Consider the following 26,443-nt stretch of genomic DNA (forward strand, 5'->3'; position numbering starts at 1 on the left):
TCTCTGTGTGCAATCAGGGGCCAGGGTAACAATCCTTGTACAATTAGAGCAGCTGCAGGAAGCGACTCACAGAATTGCAACCACCTACCCTCAGTAGTCCTGGAGACAAGCTCACTTTCCTAGAGGACAGTGACTCCCTGGGCTGGCAGAAAGTGGAGGACTTCCAGAAAGGTCCCTGTGGAACAGCAAAGCTAATACCAATCCCCTGATAGCGGCAGAAACTGAAAGCTGGTTTCCACCTCTCACCCCTTTGTCTATGCCTTCCCTCTGCTGCAGGCAGGATCTGGACAGATGGTGGGAGTAAAGGGTAGTCCAGCCTCTGAGTATGTGTTTTAACCCTTGCATTGCCAAGCCTGAGGAAGCTGCTTAGAGGAAAAGAAGACCCGGGACTAAGAAAGGACCGGGTGCTCCAAGGCCTGGTCCAGGGCCTGGACATGTCAGAGCCTCGAGTCCATATCCCAGCTCTGCAGCTTGCTAGAGAAGAGTGAGCAAGATGCCACTTGAGCCTCAGAAGTTTGTGAGCACAGAATAACTTAGGGGGGGCACTGAGATGACTCCGGGGGGTAAAGGTGCTTACTGTAAAACCTGATGTCCCAGAAGCCATGTAAGAGCTGATTCAGTGATTCCCATCTGCAATCCCACCACTCCTACAGGAAATGGGAGGCGAAGGCAGGAGAATTGGCTGCAAGTTCCCTAGGCCAGCTAAGCCTGCCACCAGTACAGTGGCAGAAACAAGACAGACCCCGGCTCAATGAGGTGGAAAAAGAGAACTGAAAGGATGATGAACGACACTGGTGGCGGTGCTGGTTACCCCGTGGAAAGGTCACAAGCCACAGCCACGACTACCTAGTTACAGAGAGCTTTATTAGGAGGAAGAGGGGTGTGGGGTACAAGAGAATCAGACCTGGGAAGGAGCGTGTGCGGAGGGCAGAGAGAAAGATAGGGGGAGAGACAGAGAGAAGGTGGGGTCTACATCCGGCTTTTTTAAGGCGCAGATTGTGTGACCATACCGCACACACGTACTCACCAGTGCCCACTGATGATGTAAGACACAAGACCCTGAACTGTGCGTGTGTAGCTGGAGTAAGGGCAGAATTCTAACAAGAACTCCCCAAAGTTGCTCTCTGACCTCCACACACATGCAGTGCCATGCACGCACACACACACACATACACACACACACACAAGCGAAGAAGAAAAAGTTGGGAAGGAAATGAGGGGGTCTGAAGAGATGGCTCAGGAGTTAAGGTCACAGATCTCGTGGGCTCCTTATATCCCAGACAAATCGCTACTTTTTAAATTGAGATCTGAGGATGTCTTTGAGAGGTGAGTGCTTTCAACTGACTCTCCAGTAAATGCCTCAAGAAATCACCGGACACACAAATAACAGCACTGTGTGGTGATATTGTATTCCCCAAAATATTGTGCACCCTAATAAACTTATCTGGGGTCAGAGACAGAACAGCCACTAGATACAAAGGCTAGAAAATGGTGGCACTCACACCTTTAATCCTAGCACTCCAGAGGTAGAAATCCCTCTGGATCTCTGTGAGTTCAAGGCCGCATTGGAAACAGCCAGGCATGGTGACATACACCTTTAATCCCAGAAAGCGAGCCTTTAATCCCAGGGAGTGGTGGTAGAAAGCAGAAAGGTATATAAGGCGTGAGGACCAGGAACTGGAAGCATTTGGGTGGTTAAGCATCTGGCTAGTTAAGCTTCTAGGTTTTGAGCAGCACAGTTCAGCTGAGAGCCATTTGGATATGAGGACACAGAGACGTCTAGTCTGAGGAAACAAGACCAGCTGAGAAGTTGGCCAGGTGAGATTAGCTGTGGCTTGTTCTGTCTCTCTGATCTTCCAGTGTTCACCCCAATACTTGGCCTCAGGTTTGATTTTATTAATAAGACTCTTTAAGATTCATGCTACAGCACTGTCTGCAGAACTTTCTGTGCTGATGGAGCTGTCCTACAGATGAGCTGTACCACGTGGCAGCCACCAGCCACCAGCCACCAGCCACCAGCCACATGTGGCCACTGAGTCCTTGACGTGAGACTGGTTCACTGATAATGGAGCTGAATTCTTTGTTTCACTGTGTTTTGACTCCTTCGAGCTGAAATGTACATACAGGTCACCTATGGTTGCAGCCACCTCACTGGATCGCACATCTCTGAGGATGTCATTTCCTCCTCATGAATGGTTCCTGCAAGACGGGAACAAGTATGCTCACATAATGGGAAGCATGCCAGCATGTTGTGCTTCCAGATGTTAGAGTACAGATGTTAGCATTAGTACTGCCTGATTGCTTCATTCCGAGAATTAAGTGAATTTAAAGACATGAAACTCATTGAACTGAACGGTGTCTGGCACCTGGTAAACATCACACAGGACATGTCTTTTGTCAGCTCAGTTGAAATTCTACTCTTGCTGGGTGCAGGCACACGCCTTTAATCCCAACACTTGGGAGGCAGAGGTTTGAGGCCAGCCTGGTCTACAAAATGGGTTCCAGGATGCCCAGGGCTACATACAGAAACCCTGTCTCGAAGAGGGAAAAAAGGAATTCTGCTCTTACAAGCAGATGACTTGAACCCTAACTGCCCCACTATTGCTCCATGAGGGTAGACGTGTTGTTGGTGTTGCTCTGTGTGGCACTGCCGGCATGTAACGTGGGGTTCCAACAGAATGAGCAACCAGTCACCAGATGGATGGTGTTAACCAATCCCAGAGCTGCTCGGTCAATGAATTAGGAGTTTCTAGGGACAACAGAAGAGCTGGTTGGACTCCTCGAGTGAAAAGGACCGAATGAGTTTGCAGGGGGTGTGACTGAAAGCAACAGAAAAGCTGTAACTGTGGCCTACACACATGGACATTTACTGTCACCTTCCTTAAAGGCCGAGGCGAGAGGCTGAGTGAAGTCCTCAGACCGCCCAGCTGGCCTGCTATGCCATCCCTCAGGTGGGGCCTTTAAGGCACAAGAGAGTAGACATGATAAATTGTGGAAGGAATTATTTTTAAAATGATATCTTAAAACCAAGCCTGGTGGCACACGCCTAGAATCTTAACACTTGAGAGGTAGAAGCAGGAAGATCAGGAGTTCAAGGTCATCCTCAGCTACATAGCAAGTTCAAAGTCAACCTGGGCTATGTGAGATCCTGTCAAAAACAAAAACAAAACAAACACCTCACAGGGATAGTGGCACACACTTTTGACTCCAGCAATCAGGAGGCAGAAGCAAGGCCATCCTGGTATACACTGAGGTCCAGAATAGCCAGGACTACATGACCCTACATAAAACAAACAACTTTAAAAAAGAAAAGAAAAGACAATATTGTGTTGGGCCTGTGGAGAGTAGGGGAGTTGGCCCCACCCCTCACCTCACCAGTCAGAGAGCTGGCTCCTGTGGACGTGGGCCCAGGAAAGCTGGCAGGCTGACCAATTCAGCTACCACCCAGACCCTGATCCAGGCCTTTAAGTTGGCCCACCCCAACATCTTCCTCATCTGTGAGCTGCTGGAGGGTGTAAAAGGGCCAGTCCTGTGGATCTACAGCCAGCCGTAGGATCCCCACAACTCAGGGCAGCAGCAAATGTCTGAGAATCTCTGTGAGGGTCCAATATTGATGGTGTAACAGAAGCCAGAGACCTTGAACTAGACTAATAGTTCACTGCAATAAACATTTGAAAGAAAAGCCATTGGGGCAAAAGGTATACTCCATGGCACACTGCAGCTTCCAATGCCGCCATGACAAACAAACGTGTGATGGAGAGGTGGGAAAGACAGAGGAGGGAATGGTACATGTGCAGAAGGCTACAGTTGATAGAGGACTGTTTTTATCAGTTATTTTGTATTTTCTTTTTGTGGGGAACTTACAAGGGTGGTGGGTGATATGGAAGGACTGGGAGATGAATGGGATTGGGGTGCATGATGTGGAAATCTCAAAGAGTCAATAAAAAAATACGTTAGAGAGAAAATAGAGTTCTCAGCTGGTCTCAGCTACTTGAGAGGTTGTGGTAAGATGGCCACAAGCTCAAGACACAAGACCTTGTCTGGAAATAAAGAAACAGAAGAGCACTGGCCTAGCTTGCTTGAGGCTGGTCCAAGAACCATTACCAAAAGAAAGGAGAGGGGAGGGGGGAATAAGTCAATTCCTCCCTCCTGCCCTCCATCCTTCCCCACCTCTCAAGGCTGAGAATGGAACTCCAAGCCTCATGCATGTTAGGCAAGCATCCTACCACCAAGCTCTAATCTCAGCCATCTCCTCTTAAGGAAAAAGTCCCAGGAACTACTCCATGACACATTCACTTCCCATTATCCCTATTAGCTAGCCATTAGGAAGGCTTGGAAATGTAGTTTTAAATTCTGAAGAGGTTTTACTCAGTTACAGAAGAAAAAGAAAAGGGATGTTGTCCATGCCCTATGAAGGAAGTATAAGGGAGTGAAGCTGGAATGGTCAACAGGGCCCAGGGGGGAGTTTAAACTTGGCTCTGAAAATGATAAGAAGCATTAAAAGATATTAATCACCTCAAGGTCACAATGACAAGCTGCCCAGACCACCTAACTGTCTCTGCTCAACTACTTAACTGTTGTGGAATAATCCTTCTGTTCACTGTGAAAAGGTATTGCCATCATTGTTAATAAAGAGCTGGCTGGCCAATAGCTAGACAGGAAGAAGTTAGGATTATTCCACGACACTTAACACATCTGTGCAGTCCAGAGGTACCCATCAATGCACTTAACACATCTGGGCAGTCCAGAGGTACCCATCAATGCATTTAACACATCTGTGCAGTCCAGAGGTACCCATCAATGCACTTAACACATCTGTGCAGTCCTGAGGTACCCATCAATGCCAAGTCTGCTCTCCACTCTTTCTGCACTCTTTCTTTTCACCTGTGAACACGCTTGCCTGCCTGCGCTCCTTCCTCCCTCCCTCTGTTCCTTAATTCCTTCCCTCCATAAATCTCTGCCAAGGAGACCCTACCTGCCAGGCACTGCAAAAGGAGCAGTGACTGATGGACAGGACTCTTGCCCTGCTGGAGCCTACATCCTGATGGGTCAGACAGCCCACAAGCTCATAAGCAGGTAAAATATTTGTTCTGCTAGAGTAGACGTGCTACAGAGAACAACAAAGGTGAGGGAATGCTCAGGTGAGACGGTAGCTCTGAGGAGGATGGCCAGGGAAGGTCTCAGTGCTGAAACAAGGCCTGGAGAATGTGAGGGACCAAGCAGGCGGGTGTCAAGGGGTGCAGCTCCTCAGTTAATGCAAAGGAATCAGAGGGGACCATGGCTGGGACAGGAGAGGCAGTAAGTCCAGTGTGGCTGCATCAGGAAGACTAGATGAGATGGCAGAGGGTGGGATGGGGGGCATCTGTTGTAACTTTTGCTTTAAAAGACTCACTCCAGCCTGAGGCAGTGTTGCAGGCCTATAATCCCAGCACTCGGGAGATGGAGGCATGAGGATCAGGAGTTCAAGAGCAGCATTGGCTACACAGTGGGTTGGAGACTAGCCTGAGCTAACAAGGCTGTGTTACTAACAACAGCTAAAAATAAAATAAAACAAAATAGGATCACTCAGAGAGAACCAGGGCCCGAATTCGATCCCAGGTCACCCAACTGGATCACTACATTGGGATATTTTGTAAAGCACAGTCTGTTTTCTTTTCCTCCCTCCGCCCCGCCCCCGTTTGTGTTGCTTGGTCATCCTGTTGACTCTTGTGTTGTAGCAGCAGTAGCCATGAAATTGGTGTTGACTCACTTCTGCTCTGAAAAGACAAATCTTGGCTTAAATGCAGTTACCAAAAGGATGCCAGCTGGGGTCGGGGAGAGCAAAGGAGTGCTCACATGTGTGTGTACACATGCTCAGACAGGAGTGTGCATTTTACGCATGGCCTGGTATGAGTGTGCATGTCTATGTGTTCATTGACCCATGGTCTATAGGTGGGTTCATCTCTCTCTCTCTCTCTCTCTCTCTCTTTCTCTCAAAGCCATGGAGCCAGCAATACTGGACCTCTGAAATCATGAGTCAAAATACATAATTCCTCCATTAAGTTGTTTAATAAATTATTTAATACACAGCCTCCAACCTTAGGCACCTCCCACTTTCAACATTCTGAGCAGGAGAAAGTTTACCTAAGGTGTAATATTTGTCTCATATTTCATTTCATGCTAGACTCCAATTAGAAAGATTCTGGAATCACCCTGTTGCTGGAGACTTGATGAGTAGATGCACTAGTGCCTGCCAAATGCTAATAAGGACACTAAGTGCAGGGGTATAGATAACAATGAGAAGAAGCAAGGAGCGTGCTAGCTAACGCACAGGCTGGATCCCTTACCCTCAAATTTGAACAGAAGCCTCACTACTTAATAGCTGAATGACCCTTCCAATCTGCCTGCCTTGCAGGAATGAGAATATTCCAAAACCGTGGTTCTCAACCTTCCTAATGTTGCAACCCATTCCCATAAAATTATTTCCATTGCTACTTCATAACTGTAATTTTGCTTCTGTTATGAATCATGATGTAAATATCTGATATGCAGGATATCTGATGTACGACCCCTGTGAAAGGGTCATAAAACTCCCCCAGGAGTCCTAACCCACAGGTTGAGAAGCGCTGGTCTAAAGAGACGCCTGTGCTCCTTCCTCCCTTTGGCTATCAGATCATTGAAACCGTGGACCCCCAAAATGTTAATTTCCCCCAGAATCTCAAGCTAGGAGAAGATAAAGGCTTCTAAAGCCGGAGACCAATCACAGGAGGAACTTGTCTCCCAGAAAGAGATTTACAACTTTTCAGAACACCTTGCAGGGGAGACTGGAGCCAAAACAATGATGGAGCAGTGGTGGACAGGACCACACCTTGAGCAAGACTGCTTAGCTATGCATAACTCTAGCTCTCGACTTTAAAATAAGTGTCCTATCAGGGCCCCGAAGATGTACTTGGGTGGGTCAGTGGATGGATGTTTTTGTCCCTCTTCCTAATGTGGCCGTTATTGACTAAAGCTCCTTTTTCTGCTTTTGACTATTACTTGTTTCGTTGGCATAGTTAGGACCAGGGGCCAAACCTAGCTTATTGGAGCTCTGGTGCCTAGGCTCTGATCTTTAATGACTCTACTCTGGTAACACCGGAAGCGAATCAACTTTCTTTTTTCTTTTGTGCTAAGCTCTCTACGCCATCGACATCCTCGGCCCTATTTAAATTCTCTACAGGAGGGATTCCCGACAACCAAACGCAGATGCGATGCGTCTCCTCCTCTCTGGCAGGCCAGCAGCAGGTGTCAGCGGCCGGCAGCCGCATGCGCATGCGCGACCCAAGCCGGCGCGTGTACCACGCGTGCGCAGACTGTCTGTCATGGCGGCTTCCTGAGTTCCACGGCGAGAGATTCGCGCGGGACTCCAGCCCAGGGTCATGGCGGGTAAGCGCCCGGGAGAGGCGGCGGGACTGGGCAGGACCCAGGGAGCATCTTGGCTTTGGGAGCCAAGCTTCCACGACCTTGAAGCCCGAACCCTAATCCCTCCCTCAGCCTCAGTTTCCCCTCCTCTGTGGGACCTCTTCTCGGCTTCCGTACTGAGTGAGGCCGACCCACTTGGTGTGGGACTCGGAAGGGGAGGAGAGGCCGGGTCAGTGACGGACTCTAAGGCTAGCCCACAGGTCAGTGGCCGGCCGGGAAGGGAGGAGGTCCCTGGACCCCTGACGCCACTCTGCGCATGGCCAGCCTTTTCTCGCACCCCTGCACCCTGAGCGCTCCAGCTTCCTGGCTTTCCCTTATCCAGCTCCTAATTCTTGATTGTTCAAGTGGGAGTGCTTCTCGCCATCCCAACAGATTGGTTTGGGGAACAACACTGCAGGCCCTTAAAGAAATTGGTGGGAATCCGGCTCCGCAGTCTTCCAAGAGCCTAGAACACTTCCTAGCTTCCCTACAGGGATGAATTGGCAGCCTGCAACCTGGGGCTACTTTTTCAGTAGTCCCCAGGAGGAATCAGACACCCCTCCTCCCCCCAGCCCTGACATTCCCTAGTGGAAACTGCATCTGCTGTTTCTAAGTAGAGAAACTGGCCCAAGGTCCTTATCCGTCTTCCCAGCACCCTCTTCTATAACCATGACACTAGAGTTATATATTGTTTACTGCTGATCCCTGAAAGGGGTGCTTGTCTCATTTAATCCTCACAGAGGCCCCCAAATAGACAGGAGTGCCGCTCTATTTCCAGAATGCTGATTCCCAGGAGAGTCCCATAAAGGAGATTCTCCTGACCTGGGACTTCCATCTTAGGCCATATTTTCTGGGAAGCCTGCTTAGTTGAGACTTTCAAGCAGAAGAAATTGACTATGAATTAGCAATAAATTTCTTCTCCATCTATATGTAAGACAATTTGGTCTTTGTAATAATTCCCATTTTCAGAAAGCGCAATGAGCATTCATTCCCTAGGGTATAGTTTTTTGGTTTTTTTTATTCCAGCAAAAGTGCACCATAGCAACAGATGCAATCCTTTTATTCATGTTCAACGTTGCCAAAGACAGCAGAGAGGATTTTTTTTTTTTTTTTTTTTTTTTTTTTTTTTTTTTTTTAGCCAAAACACTCTAGGCAGGAGGCTTGTCTTTCCTTCAGAACCAAGGGAGCCAGCCTACCTCGAACCAGTCGGTTGGTTGAGGCTAGGCTGTGTTTCCTCTGCTTGCATCTTGTCTGATTTTTGTTGCCAGTGGTTTTGCTGATGGCTAAACACTTCCTCCATGTCATTCATGTGAAATCCAGTTTTAGTTTGCCTGATTCCCAGCCTCTGTTCACAACCTGCTTGCTTTGCTGGCTTATCATGTTGTGAAGGAGAGAGCAAGCTTGGAGAACAGCTTTCTGTGTTGGTATCTTTGCTATTCCCTGGCAGTCATCTGAATACAGGAGCTCCAGCTGTGGGTAGTTGGAGCATGAAGATGTCTGAATTATGATAGTAAAATTAAAATGTTTCTATCTTCCAGTTTGCAAACATGGAGGTCCCAAAAGGTTTGATAACACACAGCTAGTACATACACCAACTGGGTAGGAACTGTTCCTGTAGGCAGCAGTTAAGGTCAGGTTGAAGTCAAACATTTGAAACCAACCTCAGAGCAAAAAAGTTGCTGCTGTCTTACACCTGTTGTGATTGAAGGACTGCACAGCGCTTTACCCCCGTCTCTCCCCACCCCGACACTGCCCAGGCTTCTGAGGCTTCCTTTGGCCACCTGGTTGGATGACTCTAGTGTTCCCTCTAGGATCCAGCATCCTGAACACCTGCTCTTCCCTCTCAGGTGCATCCCAGGAGTAACATGGGCCAGCCATGGATGAGGTCACTTTCAAAAGTGACACTGTGCTATCAGATGTCCACCTGTACACCCCCAACCAGAGACACCTCATGGTGCGGCTGAATGGCATGGGACAGCCAGGTAAGGTCCAGGCCTGGGGCTCGGTGCCTGGTGGAGCCCACTTTATCTTCTCTCTCTTTCTCATACTTCTTTTGGGGGTAAAGACTGGATTGTTTTGAGCTGTTGTCTTTTTGGGGGGTGGGGGGTCACCTTTTTTTTTTATTAAAATTTTATTGCCAAGAAACTGACTAAACAAGAGTCACACACCAAATTTACCCAGACCCAAAGTCTACACATTTCAGTGAACTTTTATAGTTAGCCATTCTGTATATTTCTATACAGAATAGCCATTCTGAAGCTGTAAAGCTTCACATTGGATTTTATTATTTTACTATCAAATGATTTCTCTTTTTTCCCCTACATATCCTCCACCGAAAACAAAACAAAAACAAAAAAAATCCATGATACAGTTCAAGCTAGAACAACAACAAACTTGGTTTTCTTTAGTGAATCAGGTTCCTTATCTACATTCAGTGTGTCACCTAAGTGTGCTTCCTTCACTGAGAACCTGCTGAGTGTCACACCCTGACCTAGCACAGGAATGCACAAGTGAGTGAGCCCCCAGTCCATGCAGGGACGACGCCAGGGCTGGGTGTGACCGTAGGCCCCAGTCACCCTGGTCCTGTGCCTGGCCGCTATGTTCCCTTCCTCCTTAGCTTCCCAAGTCTTTTCCTCTACACAGCCTTGCTGGCTCCTCTTCCTCCAGCCAAGCGTAGCTTTCAAAAATGCAAACCCAGCCATAGCACTGCCCTGACTTGGATGCCCCTTGGTCCCCCATGGCTCTAAGGAACATGTGGCCCTCTACTGGGCCTAAGATCCTTAGCCAATGTGCCCAGCCTAGTCATCCTCCCCTCCTTGATCTCTGTAGCCACCTTCACCTCCATCTGTGCCTCAGTTCTGCACTACTTTCCTCCTTCTCAGCTGTGACCCCCAGGGTGTCTCTGTAGGCCTCACAGCCACCTTCCCTAGTCAGTTACTCAGCATTCATTCATTGTTGGGTGTGTTTATTAATAGCTGTCCCGATTTGGATAACATTATACCAGGCATTGGCAAACTGCAGCCTGTGTGGCCAACCAGGCCCTGCTTTGTTTTTATAACATTCTGTTGAAACACTACCAGGCCTGCTTGTTTGTGTGTTTTTATGACTACAGACAGTTGGGTAGTGCAGCAGAGATCATATGGCTCAGAGAGCTTAGGCTATTTGTTTCTTGACCTACTGAAGAGAAGATTTGCTGGCCCCAGCCGTACATGGTTGCCACTGTGTGTCACAGTCTGTAATTACCCTGTTTATTACCCTAAGATGCTGCATTCTACTTTGTATCCCCAGCACTTAAAATTGTACTCAGCAATCGACAGTCAGTGCATGTTTGTTGAGTGGGTGGGTGGGTAAATGAATAGATGGATGGGTAAGATGAATGAAAAGATAAATGGGTAGATGATAGGTGATGGGTGAGTGGATGGATGAGTACATGGATGGACAGATGGGTAAATGAGTGGGTGAAATGAATGAATGGACAGGGTGGGTAGATGAATTGATATATGGATGGGTGGCAGGTAAGTAGATGGATGGACGGTGGTAGATGATTAAGATGGGTGATGGGTGGGTGGGTAGATGACTAGATAATAGAAGGATACATGGGATAAGTGGATGGTTGGATGGACAAATGGATGGATGAATGGGTACATAAGTAAAATGGATGGAAGGGTAGATGAATAGATGATGGGTGGATGAATAGATGGGTGGTTGGGTAGGTAGGTAAATGGATGCTTAAAACTTGGTATGGGGTGTGATACTATAGGAGACTGAAGGAGGGTCAGCTGACTGAGCACTAAATGCTAGGAAGGATCTGTCTCAAAGAGCTAAGGAAGACATTTCAGAAAGAGGAAACAGCTACACAAAGGCAGCAAAAACTGTCATCAGGTCTTGCCATTGTCCCCAGCTCCTCAATGATGTTCACAGGGCAATTTTCCTAGTGAAGATGGTGAACAGTGAGCTGGACCTAATGTAAAGTCAGGTGAGGGAACAGAGGTAGAAAGGACTGGGGACACTGAGTCATCCTCTGTGGTCACTGGTGTTGGCCTTGGCTGGCTTACGGTAGATGCCCTTATTCCTGGGATGCAAGGTTGGAAACAGGCTCAGAGCAAACAGGTGCCTGACCCAGCCTAGTACTGAACATTCTGAAGTCCTCGCTTTTTTTGTCTCTGGCATACCTCCCCTGGCACATGTACTTACTGAAATCTGTCTCAATGACTTTCTGGCCACCTGGTGGTGAGGGATGGCCCGTGTTCTTGTCCTGATGTCTTTAAGAAGCTGCTGAAGCACCAGGCAGCCTGGGTTTGTAGCCTTGGCCACTTTCCCAGTTCACTCACCTCTGAGCCTCAGTGTCCATGTGTATGAAATGAGCTGGTAGACTATCTGCATGGTGACTCTGCAGTTAGTCACATGACACAGGCCAGGTGCCTGCACAGACACTCAGCAGAGGCTGCTCCATCAGGGAGCTGCTACCTCGGCCTCCCACATGGTCACTGCTGAGTCCAACAAGCCTCTGCTGCTGCTCCATCTGTACACCCCCACTAGCCTTTAAAAGTATCTCCAGTTGAGCTGGGCATGTGACGCAGTTAGTAGAGTGCTTGCCTAGCACACACACACACACAGCCCTGGGTTTGAACCCCAGCACCACATAAAACTGGGCATGGTGGTGCTTGTATATGATCCAAACACTGGGTAGTAAAATCAGGAAGATCAGAATTTGAAGGTCACCCTCAACTACATAATGAGTTTGAGGCTAACCTGGGCCACAAGGGACCCCGTCTCTGAAGAAAAATTCAGTGTCTCCAGTTAGCAGTTTGACTTCTCAGAGAGGAGACAGACAGAGCCTTGGCATTGCTCACTCTGTTTTTGTCTCGCTTACAGTCTTCCTGTCCCAGTTCAAGCTCCTGTGGAGTCAGGACTCTTGGACAGACTCGGGGGCTGAGGACAATGGTCCCAGAGATGTCTCCACACAGGAGACGCCTCTTGCTGGGTCAGGAAGTGGCCACAGTCATGAGGATTTGTCCCTCCAGGCTGGCGATGACATCACCATCCAGGAAGGGTTGAGTGTTCCCCTGGATGAGGATGGGGACCTAGATGTGGTGCGAAGACCACGGGCTGCTTCTGACCCCAACCCGGCAGAGCCTGCAAGAGACAAGGTACATCCCATGATTCTAGCACAGGAGGAAGATGACCTCATGGGAGATCGGGCACAGGAGAGCTGCCCCCATGACATCATCAAAATAGGTAAGTAAAGGTCTTGTTCTGTGGCCACCAAGGCAGTGTCACAGTGGCTAGTGGTGCACAAAACAGAGCTGTGGGTATCAGCTCTGAGTTCAGACGTGGCTCTAGTGAGCTGGGAATAGGTGATGCCCCAGCCAACAGAGTCTGTTCCAAACCTGTGGATCTTCTCTTGCTCAGGACTCGTCACTGGCTCCCCATTGCCCTGGGGATGGAATCTAGATGACTCAACTTAAAGGCTGGGTGACATAGTCCCCACTCACCTCTCACCACCATTGACCTTATGACCCCAGACTTTTACATGTTCTTCTCCCTTCTGGGTCTCTGCTGGGCTACATTTTCGTCCTTGAGTGCTTGCTACCAACCTCTACTTTCTAGAACATTCCTAAGTGGCCCAGGTCCCAGCTCAGGTACCACTTCCTCCAGAAAGCTCTCTCCTGCTTCTGGCTCCCATGTGCTCTAACCCAGTGCACAGGAGTGAGAGTCAGAACAGTTTGTGGGATGCTTGCCTGGGCTCCATGGAAACAGGAAGCCCTAGGAATGCAGCAGCCAGAGTGTGGAGTAGAGAGGGGTGTCAGTTCACAGCAACCTGGCGTGGGCCAATCAAATGGGTGGGAGCTGGCAGCAGTGGGCAATGAGAGGGAGAGGTGATACCGCCCAGTTAGGGGGTTTTGACAGACCCTCATTGACGACACTGGGACTCCTACTGCTTGGGCTCAACAGGCAGAGCAAGGGTCTAAGGACCCCAGGTGGTGTGTGACACTGTTTCTAGGAAGACGTGAACAAATGTCTGCCATCCCAGATGAAACCGATGACAGACCAAAGGGAGGATACCATCCAAGTCTACCTTAGTGAGCCAGTGGGCTGTACTGGGTTTGCTTACAAGAGTGTGGGTGAAGGGTTTCTTACAGAAGTGACTACAGACAGCTGCGTCTCTGAAACCCACCCCACCCGAAGCTGCAACCCTGGAGCTCACTGCCCAGGACGGATGTGTGCTGTTCACTCAGGAGTGACAGCTGCCCACCCCATCTACCATCTAATATTTATTGCCTCTGGTAGTCCTGGGGGCCACCAGGAATCAAGGCACACCTGCTCCGAAATGCTTGCACCATTAACAGAAGACCAATAAATCTATAATTAGCGTGGGTGCTTTCAGTCCCCTGATTTAATTTGGTTTCTTTTATTTTTTTAAAGATTTATTTATTTATTATGTATACAGTGTTCTATCTGCACATATCCCTGCAGGCCAGAAGAGGGCACCAGGTCTCATTACAGATGGTTGTGAGCCACCATGTGGGTGCTGGGAATTGAACTCAGGACCTTTGGAAGAGCAAGCAGTACTCTTAACCTCTGAGCCACCTCTCCAGCCCCTTAGTTTGGTTTCTATTGCTGTGATAAACACTATGATCAAAAGCAACTCCGGGAAGAAAGGCTTTATCCAGTTTATGTGTCTGGTCACTGTCCATCACTGAGGGAAATCAGGGCAGGAACCAGGGAGGAACACTGCTTTTTGGCTTGCTCGTAGGCTTATATTTAGCTGCCTTTCTTGATTATTGATGTAATAAAGCCCAGCCACTATGGGCAGCACTAACCATGGGCAGGTGGTCATGGACTGTCTAAGAAAGGGGAGCAAGCCAGTAAGCATCATTCCTCCAGAGCCTGCTTCAGGCACTGCCTCCAGGTTATATGCCTGCCCTGACTTCCCCTCATGACGGACTGTGATGAGAGGGTGGGTCATCCACCCTTCACGATGCAGACAGCCTTGGGCCTGCCAGATCCCTCAGCTGAGGCTTGTCCAAGGAGTCAAGAATGCAGCTCCCACAGGGTGCTAGTGATAGATTAGCCGACTTAAAAACTTTTGGTTTAAAATCCTCTTTTGTTTCCACCTGACTTTAGATGTAGAGGTATAAACAAAAGAAGTTGGCTTTGGTCAGTGTTTTATCACAGCCCTGGGAAAGTAAAGGGATGCTTCCCTCCCCTCCAGGACTAGAGTAACAGAGTGTGTGGTCCCACAGTGACTCTGGCTTCCAGTGAGCATGTGCTAGGAACACTGTCTTACAAGCTAAGGACAAATTCCTACCAGGAAGGTGGGGAATATGGCGGCCTCCCACTCTTTCCTGGGGCCTTGGGTCTTCAGAGGTGGAAGTTCTCTCTCAGTCAGGGGTCTCGCCTGCCCCAGGACAGCATTGTTTCTGAAGTGGTGATTCTTGGTTGTCAGCATCACCACCACAGTTGACATGGACTGGGCTCACGTTTTGCAGAACTGGGTCATCCACCCTTCACGATGCAGACAGCCTTGGGCCTGCCAGATCCCTCAGCTGAGGCTTGTCTAAGGAGTCAAGAATGCAGCTCCACAGGGTGCTAGTGATAGATTAGCCGACTTAAAAACTTTTGGTTTAAAATCCTCTTTTGTTTCCACCTGACTTTAGAAAAACATCACGACACATTTGGACTTAAAATGGTTTTTTCTTGAGCTATTCATTTCCCTGGCCCAGCTCCGGCCCTCAAGTGTGTGAGGGTTGGGGACATTGATGAGATCAGCAGTTTCTAACATCACTGATCCTGCTCCTTGTGAAGCCTAGGCTGGTTGTAGCCTGCGCGAGGACAGAGTTATCTGTGCTCATGCAAGGGACTGGGGCTCAGGCTCCAAGATGCTGAGTGTCAAGTCACCCTGTGGGAGGGTGACAACTCCAGCGCTTGTGAGAGGCTCTCTCACCACAGAGCCCATGTTCTCCTCAAACTCTGGGCTTGAACTTGTCTCATCTATAAAATGGGGGTGACCAGATCCAACAGAGTCTCAGGGTGTGAGCCCAGGCTGGCTCATGGGTGTCCATACACATGTTCAGTGAAGGAATGTGACATTGAGAGGTTGGTGGGTGACTTTTTGTTCTGATTCCCAGCTGGTGGCACATGTTGAGCCCCAGCATGCCTTTTACCCTTCTGAGAGGAATCTAGATTGCTCGGTCACTTCCAACCACAGCCCAAGTGGAGACAGTCACTGTTTGAGTTTTGTTCTTGTTTCATTTGTGTGTGTGTGTGTGTGTGTGTGTGTGTGTGTGTGTGTGTGTGTGTGTGTGTGTGCACGCACACACGCACACACACACACGGGGAGGTCAGAGGACAACTTTGTAGAGCTAGTTCTCTCCTCCCCCCTTCCGTAGGTTCTGGGATTGGACTCGGGTTGTCAGGCTTGCAGAACAAGCGCCTTTGCCTGAGGAGCCACCTCACAGGCCTGGTTTTGTTTGTCTCTTAGAAGGGTCTCACTGTTTAGTCCAAACTGACCCGGATCCTGCTAAGACTACAGGTGTGAATTGCCATACCCAGCTTGATCCTCAGGTTTTGTTCCGAGACTGTATTTTAGTTTGTGTGAGTATGACAGACTCTGGAAACTTCTCTGCTGTGTTTCTTTGTTTTAACCTCACACAGCCCATTTGCAAACATTTAATGCATAGTGAGCCCCAGGCCAACCTGGGCTGCACTGTGAGACTCCATCTCAAAAAAAAGGAAAGGAAAGGAAACATGAGTGAGTTCTAATGTAGTGGCAGAGACAGTGTTGTCCAGTGTTTCTTTTTCTCCTTCAGCTCCTGTTTCCATTCCTTCCAACCATCAGAATTCTGTTCTGAGATATTTTGGAAATCAGAGTGTATACCAACCACTCTGCTCATGAACTTTCCTTTTTTGGGGGTTTTGAGACAGGGTTTCTCTGTGTAGCCCTGGCTGTCCTGGAACTCACTTTGTAGACCACGCTGGCCTCCATCTCACAGAGATCCACCTGCCTCTGCCTCCCGAGTGCTGGGATTAAAGGTGTGCACCACCACACCCAGCTTCTGAACTTAAGAAAAAAAAAGATATAAATTGAAACTTACTGTGTTAGCTTCTGGTGCAATTGTAAGCATAAGAAAATATTTTGGAAGTAGCTATAATTATTATTAGCATGTAAATATATTTCAGTTTTAAGGTGGCAGTTCACATAGTATGATACATGTGTGTACTTTAGCTGGGTTCAGACCTGATGTGCCCCCCTGGTTCCTGGGCCACACACCTGGCCTCCGTGATGCTCCATCTGGCAGCATAGTCCAAGCCTCTGCTTCTCTTTTGGTCATTTACTCTGCCGCCCAGCCAGCCAGGCTGGCAGACTGTCACACTGCCCCTCCCTCTTGTCTTCTGCCTGCCTCTGTTTCACCATGGACCTTTCTCTCTTGGTTTCTGTCCTGTCCAGAGCATACCATGGCCACGCCCCTGGAGGATGTTGGCAAGCAGGTGGGTAGGCCCTGTTCACTTCTTGTGGCCCCTGAGGGTCTCTCAGAGCCTCAAGTCACCTGTGGCTCTATGTCCTCTCTCTTGCAGGTGTGGCGGGGCGCCCTTTTCCTGGCAGACTATATCCTGTTCCGAAGGGACCTCTTCCAGGGACGCACCGTGCTGGAGCTTGGGGCAGGCACAGGGCTTGCCAGCATTGTGGCAGCCACCATGGCACACACCGTTTACTGTACAGGTAACAACTCTGTGGCTCAGATGAGGGCTTGGTGGGCTCCATGATGTCTACCATCTGTCAAAATGAACACGGTCACCAGGAGCTGGACACTGGCAGCTCCTGATTTCCCCAGCTTCCCCAGCTTCCGTCCACCCTCCATTTTTTGTCCAAATGGCCCTCAACACCCAGCCACCAGTGTCACCCTGTAGCCACAAGCCCACTGGGCATGAGGTGTCCGGTGCCCTTTCCTGGCTCACCCTCCAAGGAAGAGCAAACATCCCAAGAAGCCCAAGCTCTTCTCTTCATAGGGGTCACACTGGTTTATCGTTTGTATCTGATGATAGAAACAGGACTTCTTCTTAGGATAAAGTGTAAAACATAAAATGAAAATTACTCTTAATGTTACAGTCCCCAGAGTGATTCACCAGTATGCAATGTATTAGACACTGCTGTGGGCCAAGAGCAGATCCAGAGCACAAGGAGTCCTGACACCAGGGACTCACCAGGAAACCTACTTCTAACCATTCGTATGTGAATGTGTGCACATTTGTGTGTGTGTGTGTGTGTGTGTGTGTGTGTGTGTGTGTGTGTGTTAGAGTCTACAGTCTTTTTGTAATTTACCTTTTTTTTTTTTAGTTTTTTGGTTTTTTTCAAGATAGGGTTTCTCTGTGTAGCCTTGGCTGTCTGGAACTCACTCTGTAGACCAGGCTGGCCTCAAACTCACAGAGATCTGCCTGCTTCTGTCTCCTAATTGCTGGGATTAAAGGCGTGTGCCACCACCGCCAAGCATAATTTATCATCTTTTTCCCCTTATATGTTCTCCTTTTTTTTAAGTTTTGTTTTTGTTTGTTTATTTATTTGTGTTTTACATTTTTTTTTTCTTTTGAGACAGTTTCTCCGTGTAGTTTTGGTGCCTGTCCTGGATCTTGCTCTGTAGCCCAGGCTGGCCTCGAACTCAAAGAGATCTGCCCAGCTCTGCCTCCTGAGGATTAAAGGCGTGCACCGCCGCCACCTGGCTTTTATTTGTGTTTTAAATTTGAGATAGTCTCACTATGTTTCCCAGTTGACCTGGAACTCACCTGCCTCTGCCTTCCAAAGTGCTAGGATAAAGGTGTACTCCACCATGCCCAACTTATTTTTAAATTATATATATTGAAGTATGTGCATATGAGGACAGGTGCCCTCAGAGGGCATCAGATCCCCTGGAGCTGGAATTACAATTGATTGTGAGCCATCTGATATAGGTGCTGGGAACCAAACTTGGGTCCTCTGCAGGAACAGTGTGGTGAGCCAGAGAGATGGCTCAGAGATTGAGAGCACTGACTGCTCTTCCAGAGGACCCAGATTCAATTCCCAGCGCCCACATGACAGGTTACAACTTCTGTAATTCTAAGATCTGACACCCTCACACAGACATATATGCAGGCAAAACACCAACACACATATAAAAATAAATAAAAAAACCAATGTGGCATCTCAACCTCAGAGTCATCTTTCCATCACCCTTTAGTACATACTCTTAAGGAATAACTGAAATGTCTATAAATAGTTACTATATACTATGTGAGTACACATACACACATACACAAAGCCAAAAATCTTGAGAAGTATTTCTTCAAGAGCATGTTCCTGTGTCCTTAAAAATTATTCTAAGTGTGACTTTTAATAACTAGATCATTTTTATCATTTTGTCATCCCTTGCCAGGCATTCTAATTATCCTGTGCTTTCTTACATTTTTCAGTTGCAGCAGTGAACACCTTTGTACCTCATCTGATAATCCTTACAGTGATGAGCTGACCCTCTGTGTGTCAAACTGATTACTGTTTTAATATTTAAATTTGAAATTACATCAGACTCACTCAGTAGTTCCTAAGATAATCCAGAATGTGTCATGTACCCTTCATCCAGCTTCCAGAGATGCTAACACCTTAAATGCCCGTAGCCCAGCAGTCTGGCTACTGGTGGTGGCTCTCCATGAAAAACGATGGAGACAGTGTCTTAACAGACGGTGTGTCAAGGTGCACCCTTCTGTCATTCCAGATGTCGGCACAGACCTCCTGGCCATGTGCCAACGAAACGTTGCCCTCAACAGCCACCTGGCTGCCACTAGAGGTGAGGGCCAGTCGGGGGGTGGGTAGCTTGGTGGGAGGCAACACTGTCACCCAGTGGGCACAGTGTTGGGGTGGCTTCCCTTTGCATCAGATGTTTCCTTGGAACATAGATGACCTGGTCTTGGGCACAGTGAAGCCCTGCTGACGTCCCTGGGCTGACAGACAAGTTCGTCCCCTCCTCCATGCATTTGCTCATTCTGTTAGTGTTATCCTAGTCACAGTCTCAAGTCATCTGCTAACCTGCCAGCCCCCTGAAGGTGGCCAGTTTCCGGGGATGGGGACCAGGACTGACAGATGTTTGTATTCCCTGTGTCTGCAGAGTCACTGACACTGAGCACTGAAGACATATGGGCAGAGGGGGGGGGGGGGAGATAGCCGCTGGTTTGATGGCGAGGACGGGTGGGGAGTCGGGTGCTTTGCCCACTGGTGTGCAGTTTGGGAGTTCTGCCTGCTTTTTTGCAGATGGTGTGATAAAGGTCAAGGAACTGGACTGGCTGAAAGACGACCTCTGCACAGGTGTGTGCTTCCTGCAGTGGTGCTGGTTCAGTGGCTCCTCTGTGGTACCCACAGTCCTGGCTGCCTCCACAGCCCCACATCTTGTGGGGTCCCCTCCACAGCCCCACATCTTGTGGGGTCCCCTCCACAGGCTTCTGAGCCACAGCCATTCCCTTCCTCTTGCCACATGCTGGCCCTTAACCGCGTGCTGCTGTTCACACCTCCCAGTGTCACTGTGGGGAACAGTTCTCAAGGAGCAGAGATCAGTGCTCAGAGATGCCAGGCTGTGATCCAGGTCTGTGGCCTCTGGGTTCTAACAGCTTCCCAGAAAGCCCAGGCAGTGGCTGGTAGAGTTTAAATTCTTCCACAAACGTGTTAGACCTGATGCTTGCTACTTATACAGCAGCTTCTTTCTTCTTCCCTGTCAGTAAGGAAATTCTGACTGTTGCCTTCCAAGCACTCTGCTGTGACCTTGACCCAAGACTTCCCAGCCATCTTCTGAGAGGGGTTTTAGTAGGCCTTTCTGTAAACGCAGAGTGATGTAACTCGTTTCATGGTGTCACACAGTGAGTAAATTTGGGTGCTGGTAGACAGATAATGTTCTCACAGGGCTCCTGGCCAAGTGGCAAGGAAGGATGGAACCCACTTGCCCCTCACTGGTGGGAAGAGTGCCCCTTAACTGTATCCCTAAGGTGTAGGGCATCCTGTCTCCAGCCGCCCCCCCCCCCCCCCGCCCTTCTCATCTTTCCTTCCTTCCTTCCTTCTCTTTTTTTTTTTTTTTAAAGCCTCCTTAGGTAGCTGCGGCTGGCCTGAAACTCAATATATAGATCAGACTGGTCTCGAACTCACAAAGATCTGCCTGCCTCCTGATTGCTGGAATTACCAGAGTGTACCACCACACCTAGCTCAGCCTTGTCTCTTTTCCTGAAGCTTCCTTTGGTCAGTTTGCAATAAGAGCTGGTGGCCAACAAAGGAAGGGATGGCCACTCAGTCTTCTCCTCTTTGGTAGATCCCAAAGTCCCCTTCAGCTGGTCCGAGGAAGACATCAGTGACCTGTATGATCACACCACTGTGCTGTTTGCAGCTGAAGGTGAGTGGTTCTTCGTCACCCTGTGTCCTTGTCATTACCTGTGTCTTACAGGATCCCCTCGTGCAGAGAGCACACGCTCCTTGTGCTCACAAATAAGCAGTAGGGAAACCAGGAATGTTAAACACACGGGGTTTTCTCCTCAGCAGAGGAGCTGTATACCTGGTTTCTGCCCAGAAACCTGGGAGTGGATGTGGTTAACAGCCTGCTGATCTGTGTGTCTGTCGAGCCAGAACACACCCAGTCCCCCAGACTGTGCTGTTTATCCCTGGCTCTTCCTCCCTAGACCTTTACCTTGAGCACTGTGTCTCAGTCAGTAGCACCCTCCCCAGGGTGATGTCCCATGTCCAGATCTTCCCCTAGGCCCGTAAGCTATAGAACCGTTCTTTTTTTTTTTTTAAAGATTTATTTATTTATTATGTATACAGCATATATGACTGCAGGCCAGAAGAGGGCACCAGATCTCATTACAGGTGGTTGTGAGCCACCATGTGGTTGCTGGGAATTGAACTCAGGACCTCTGGAAGAGCAGTCAGTGCTGCTCTTAACCTCTGAGCCATCTCTCCAGCCCTAGAACCGTTCTTATGGACGAGTGCTTTGTCACGTGTACTTGGCAGAAGAGTTTCGATGTATTCTCTCCTTAAGCTTTATGTGGTAATTGTCACCAGGGAACCTTTTTCCAAAGTTATGCTGGACTTAAATATGTCTAAAATAAACTGCCCGGGGTCAGACTCTGGAAGTTTGAACCAACACCGGCTACTGAGTCATGCTGAACCGGATTTCCTTCTCGCCTCACACGGATGTTACTTTGCCAGTCCTAGTGTTTGCAGAGACCCCAGATCCTCACCTGCTCTGATTGATTTCTTCAGAGATGTCAGATTAGCACCTGGAAGGCACCAGCAGCCCTAAGAAAGGCTCGTTCAACTTCATCTTGATGAGTAAGATGGGAGCTGCTGTGGACAGACAGTGGGCAGCTGTGCTTCCCCAAAGTCACTCCCTCCTTACCAAGCTCCTGTTTCGTGTGGCTGTTGGTCCACAGCAGAATTGCAGAGACCTGGCTTCAGATCATTGCCAGTGTCCAAGCCGTGGAGGTGACTATAGGCTGAGACACACACACACACTTACTTCTGGGAAAGTCAAATACTCATTGGTGCTCCGTCCTTGTCCTTGTGAAGGTCTTAGCAAACACTGTCCAACCGTGAGGAGGCTGGCTCTGAAATGCCGTGGTCTGCCATGTGGAACATCTAACAGTGTTTGCTGTGAGAGTCTCTAGCTGGGACTTAGAGAACTGTCTCACTACACCCTTAGAGACATCCTAGAAGCTCCCTTCCAGAACATTCCTCCTCAGCTGCTACTGTCTGTGATGATAAGGATCCGCTCCGTGGTGTTTCTGTGGGTCCCTCTGAGTAGGTCTCTCCCGAAGGTACACCTTTTCCCCAATACCACTCTCTCCCCAGTGTTCTACGATGATGACTTAACCGACGCCCTGTTTAACACGCTCTCCCGACTCGTCCACAGACTGAAAAATGCCTGCACCGCCATCCTGTCGGTGGAAAAAAGGTGAGCCCTGCTGCCCGGTAGCCACACCCTCACTGTGGTATCACCTCATTCACTGTGTCTGTCATGCCCTGCTGTGTGCTGGGCTGGGACTCACCCCTCCTATCCATCCCTTCGTTTAGTCTGTGTTAAACTCTTACCAGGCACAGCCAGCCCGGCCCTATTTTCATATGGAGCAGACAAGGCTGAGGGACACTAGAGTGCTGGTCTCCAAGCCACAGTGAGGTAGTGCCAGATGAGGACCTGCTGAGACCACACCCCTCGCCGCTGGCCCACTTCCTGTCATCTTCCACATGCTAAGGCCATCATCATCAAGGCCTGCCATTAGTATCACTTATACTTTGTTTTTCCATGAAAAGGAAGTTTTCTTGTTCCTTTGTCTTCTTTTTTTTTTGGAGCTGAGGACTGTACCCAGGGCCTTGTGCTTGCTAGGCAAGCGCTCTACCACTGAGCTAAATCCCCAACCCCGTTCCTATGTCTTCACTGAAACTTAAAAATGAAAAAAAAAGAAATGGTTAGTAAAAATAGGCGTGAAGGAATTCCTTTGTGGAAGCCACATATCCCTCCTCTTGTCTTTGTGCCCTCCGCTAGGACCCCTGCAGAATGTCTGCTTCAGCTTTGCCTCTTCCACACCAGATTTGGGTTCCGAGCTAAATATCCTTGGATCTTGTCACAGTATTGTTTGTCCCAGTAACACCCCGTTCCTCCTTCAGACACAGTGTCCAGTGGAAGCAGGGCCCTCATTTTGATCCTCACTCCATGGACTGTAAACAGGAGACTTAGAGCAGATGGGAAAAGCTGAATTCTGTTAAGGACGTGACAAGAGCTGTCGTTTGGCTGGGCATAGTGGCTCACAGCTGTTGTCCGAGCACTTGGGAGATTGAAACAGGAGAATCAGAAGCTCAAGGCCAGCCTGGGCTACATTGTGAATTCAGACCCTATCTCAAAAAAACAAGCGACAACAACAAAAACACAAGAACCAAACGAAAGGTTGTTCATTTCATTTTGAGGAAAGAATCGTTATCTTTTCCAGACGTGTACAGACGTATTTGCTGAAGAAATGCTGGGATGTCTGGTATTTGCTTGTTGATGAGTGAGATAGGAGGGACTCTGGAAACACACGGGGACAGAGTGGCTGAGAGTCAGGGGTGGTGGAAGCTGCCAATGGCTTCATGGCAATTTGCTGTACAGTTCTTGCTTACTTGGATGTTAGAGGTTTTTTTACAATAAAAGGTTTGTAAAGAAAAAGAAGGGGCTGTGGAGATGGTTTAACAGGTAGAGCACTTGCTAGACGATGAGCATCCCCAGCACCCAGGAAAATGCCAAGTAGGTGTGGTGGCCTCCAGATTACAAACCCGGGTTCAAGTGAGAGAGACCTTGTCTTAGCATATAAAGAAGAAGAAAATGTCAGCCTCTGGCCTCCACACTTAGACATGCACACACATACCTTATAAATGCATGAACACACACAAACATAAGAACACACATGTATGCTGCACACACATGCAAAAAGAAAAAGACAGATGAACAGTCTGAATTCAAGGTAATTCATTTTACAGATTCCCTTTTCCTCAGCCCCTCATTCCCCCTTCCCATAGATAGTACCCACAGCACCCAGCCAGCAAGTCTACCCTGGAATCCATTTGCAGCAACTCTTGAGATGGGCATCTGCCTTTCCGGAGTGTCATCTTGGCAGGTGACCTCAGCTCCCTAAAGCTACATCTGTGAGTAGAGCTAATAGCTATTCTGGAAACAGACTTCTGTGCAGGCTCTGGAAGGAATTTGCTCACAGGCTGGGTGCAGAGGAGACACTTAAATCCAGACTCAAGGGCACTAAGTAGGAAGCAGGCTGTGAGGATGGATGCAGCAGAACCAGCCCTTCCTGGTCACGATGAGTGTGTTGCTGCTCAATCCACAGGTTCAACTTCACACTCAGACACTTGGACGTCACATGTGAAGCCTACGACCACTTCCGTGCCTCCCTGGACTCCCTGGAGAAGCTGGCTGATGGCAGGTTGCGCTTCACGGTGGAGCCTGTGGAGGCCTCCTTCCCGCAGCTGCTCCTCTACGAGCGCATCCGACAGCTGGTAGATGCAGCCCCATGAGGGTGGTGGGAAACACAGCGATGGGCAGCCTTACCGTCCCATCCATAGTCTGCCCAGGAGAGGCTGCAGATTTGTCCCTGGGATCCCTGGGGGTTCGACCCGTTCTCAGTAGTCACCTGACCAGAACAGCTCTGTGCCTGTCTCCTGTTCTTTCTCTGTGGGCAGTTAAGACTCCAGAGGAAGCTAGAGGGGCAGGCACCAATTCCTTCCCCCTTGCTAAGACAAAGTGTATGACCCAAGCAACATCAGGAGGAAGGCTTATTCTGGTTCACATTTTAAGAAGGCATAGTCATGTTGGGGAAGATGAGGCCACAGGAGCAGATGGCAGCTGGTCACATTGTGCCCACCTTAGGAAGCAGTGAACAGGAAGTGGGTCCAGCCTTCACACAGTGACCGACTTCCTCTTCCTCCTGCAAGGCTCCACCTGCTCAAGGTTTCACACCCTTCCTAACCAGTGTATCCAGGTGGGGACCAAGTGTTCAGACACAGGATCCTATAGGAGGCATTCCAAATTCAAGCCACAACAACGTGTGTCATCTGGGGAGCAGTAGGTCAGTGGGAAGGATCCAGGAGTTGTAAGGCAGGCCTGGATGATGTCTGATGAAAGCATCAGACGGAAGGAGGTTTGTTTGGGCTCACAGTTTGAGGGCACCGTCCATCTCAATGGGGAGGTCACAGCAGCAGGAGTGGGAGGTGGCTGGTCACATGCATCCAGTCAGGAAGCACAGAGATGAATGCTTTTCCACAGCTGGCTTTCTCCCTTTTAAGTCAAGGGACCCAGCCCACGGTATAATGCCACCCCCATTTAGGATGGGACTTATCACCTTAATTAACCCAATCTAGAAAGTCCATCACAGACATGTGCAGAGGTTTGTCTTCTGAGTGACTGTAAGTCCTATCAATTGACAGTGTTAACCGTCATGCTAATGGCTACATCTGCTCTGTGGAGACGCTGCTGCTTCTCTGGCCAAGAACGAAGGCTCGCACCAGGCCCTTGATAATCCTACAGGTGTAACCAGCATGTGCTCAGTGCCACACCTTTTGTCCGCTGTCTTAGCTAATGCACCCAGCCATCTTAGAGCCAAGGCACCTGCTATTACAGCTTTTAAACCCAGCACTCAGAGTAAACTTGAAAACTCAAAATTACCTTGAAAATTACCAGGAGCTGGAGTCACAGAAGTCCATCTGGCATCTCTTGTTCTCTCTGCCTTTTGGCTGTGGAGATCAGGCCTCATTCTCAGGAGAAGGGGAGACGGTGGCAGAGGGAGGGACCCAGCTTTCTCACGCTCCTTTGTCCCTTCTTAGGAAATGGAGTAGCTGCAGACCACAGTGGCTAAGGTCCCCAAAATGGCAAGACTGAGGCCACTTGCTGCCATTCCTTCAGTCCCTCGTGGCCATGTGACATACCACTATCCCTTTGGCTAGTGTCAGACTTAGTCTACACAGCCACTGTGCCACTGTGTAATGGCCAGAGCCTCGAAGACAGGAAGGAGCCCCCCCCCCCCCCCCCCCCCCCCCCCCCCCCCCCCGTCCCTGCCCTGGTGTCTCTGCTCTGTGAATCCTCAGACCCTTTCATTTCTGTGTGTTGCAGGAGCTCTGGAAGATCGTCGTGGAACCAGCAGCATGAGTCACCTCTGAAAGGTGTGACCTCTTGACGGTTGTCGGTGTGTTTCAAATAAAAACAAACCCTCTGTGCACTGAGACACTGTCATCTTAAACACAGGGAGTGGCCTTGAGGAGCCAAGCTGATCTCCTGGGATCCATCACTACCTGCAGCAAGAGCCCAAAAATACTGTTGCTCGCAGTGTGGTGGCTTGGCTGTCTCGGACTTGTCACAGCTCCCAGGCACTCCCGAGCCACTTGGTCAAAGTCGGCAAATGTTCTGTGTGGCTGCACTCTGGTTGTTTCTGTGGTGAACTTTCCTGTGGGGTGGGACCAGCACTCTGCTTGTTTCTGTGGTGAACT

General features: G+C 49.1%; 1 protein-coding gene across 2 annotated transcripts; it reads left to right on the forward strand.

The window, feature by feature from the left end:
- The first annotated feature begins 7,292 nt into the window (after nt 1-7,292).
- Nucleotides 7,293-26,179, forward strand: Mettl22 (methyltransferase 22, Kin17 lysine). 2 transcript variants are annotated; one of them, XM_052759413.1, is made up of 11 exons: nt 7,293-7,404; nt 9,267-9,401; nt 12,295-12,657; nt 16,871-16,911; nt 16,999-17,143; nt 19,164-19,235; nt 19,697-19,750; nt 20,739-20,819; nt 22,274-22,376; nt 24,292-24,460; nt 26,070-26,179. In XM_052759413.1, the coding sequence occupies exons 2-11, from the start codon at nt 9,296-9,298 to the stop codon at nt 26,103-26,105; spliced, it is 1,170 nt and encodes a 389-aa protein (XP_052615373.1). In that variant the 5' UTR covers nt 7,293-7,404; nt 9,267-9,295; the 3' UTR covers nt 26,106-26,179. The 2 variants fall into 2 exon arrangements, with proteins under 2 accessions (XP_052615373.1, XP_052615375.1); XM_052759415.1 differs by lacking the exon at nt 26,070-26,179 and having other exon boundaries at nt 22,274-22,375; nt 24,290-24,439.
- Nucleotides 26,180-26,443: the final 264 nt, after the last annotated feature.

This window comes from Peromyscus californicus, unplaced genomic scaffold, assembly GCF_007827085.1.
Source record: "Peromyscus californicus insignis strain IS unplaced genomic scaffold, ASM782708v3 Scaffold_3__1_contigs__length_106647218, whole genome shotgun sequence".
Lineage (NCBI taxonomy): Eukaryota > Metazoa > Chordata > Mammalia > Rodentia > Cricetidae > Peromyscus > Peromyscus californicus.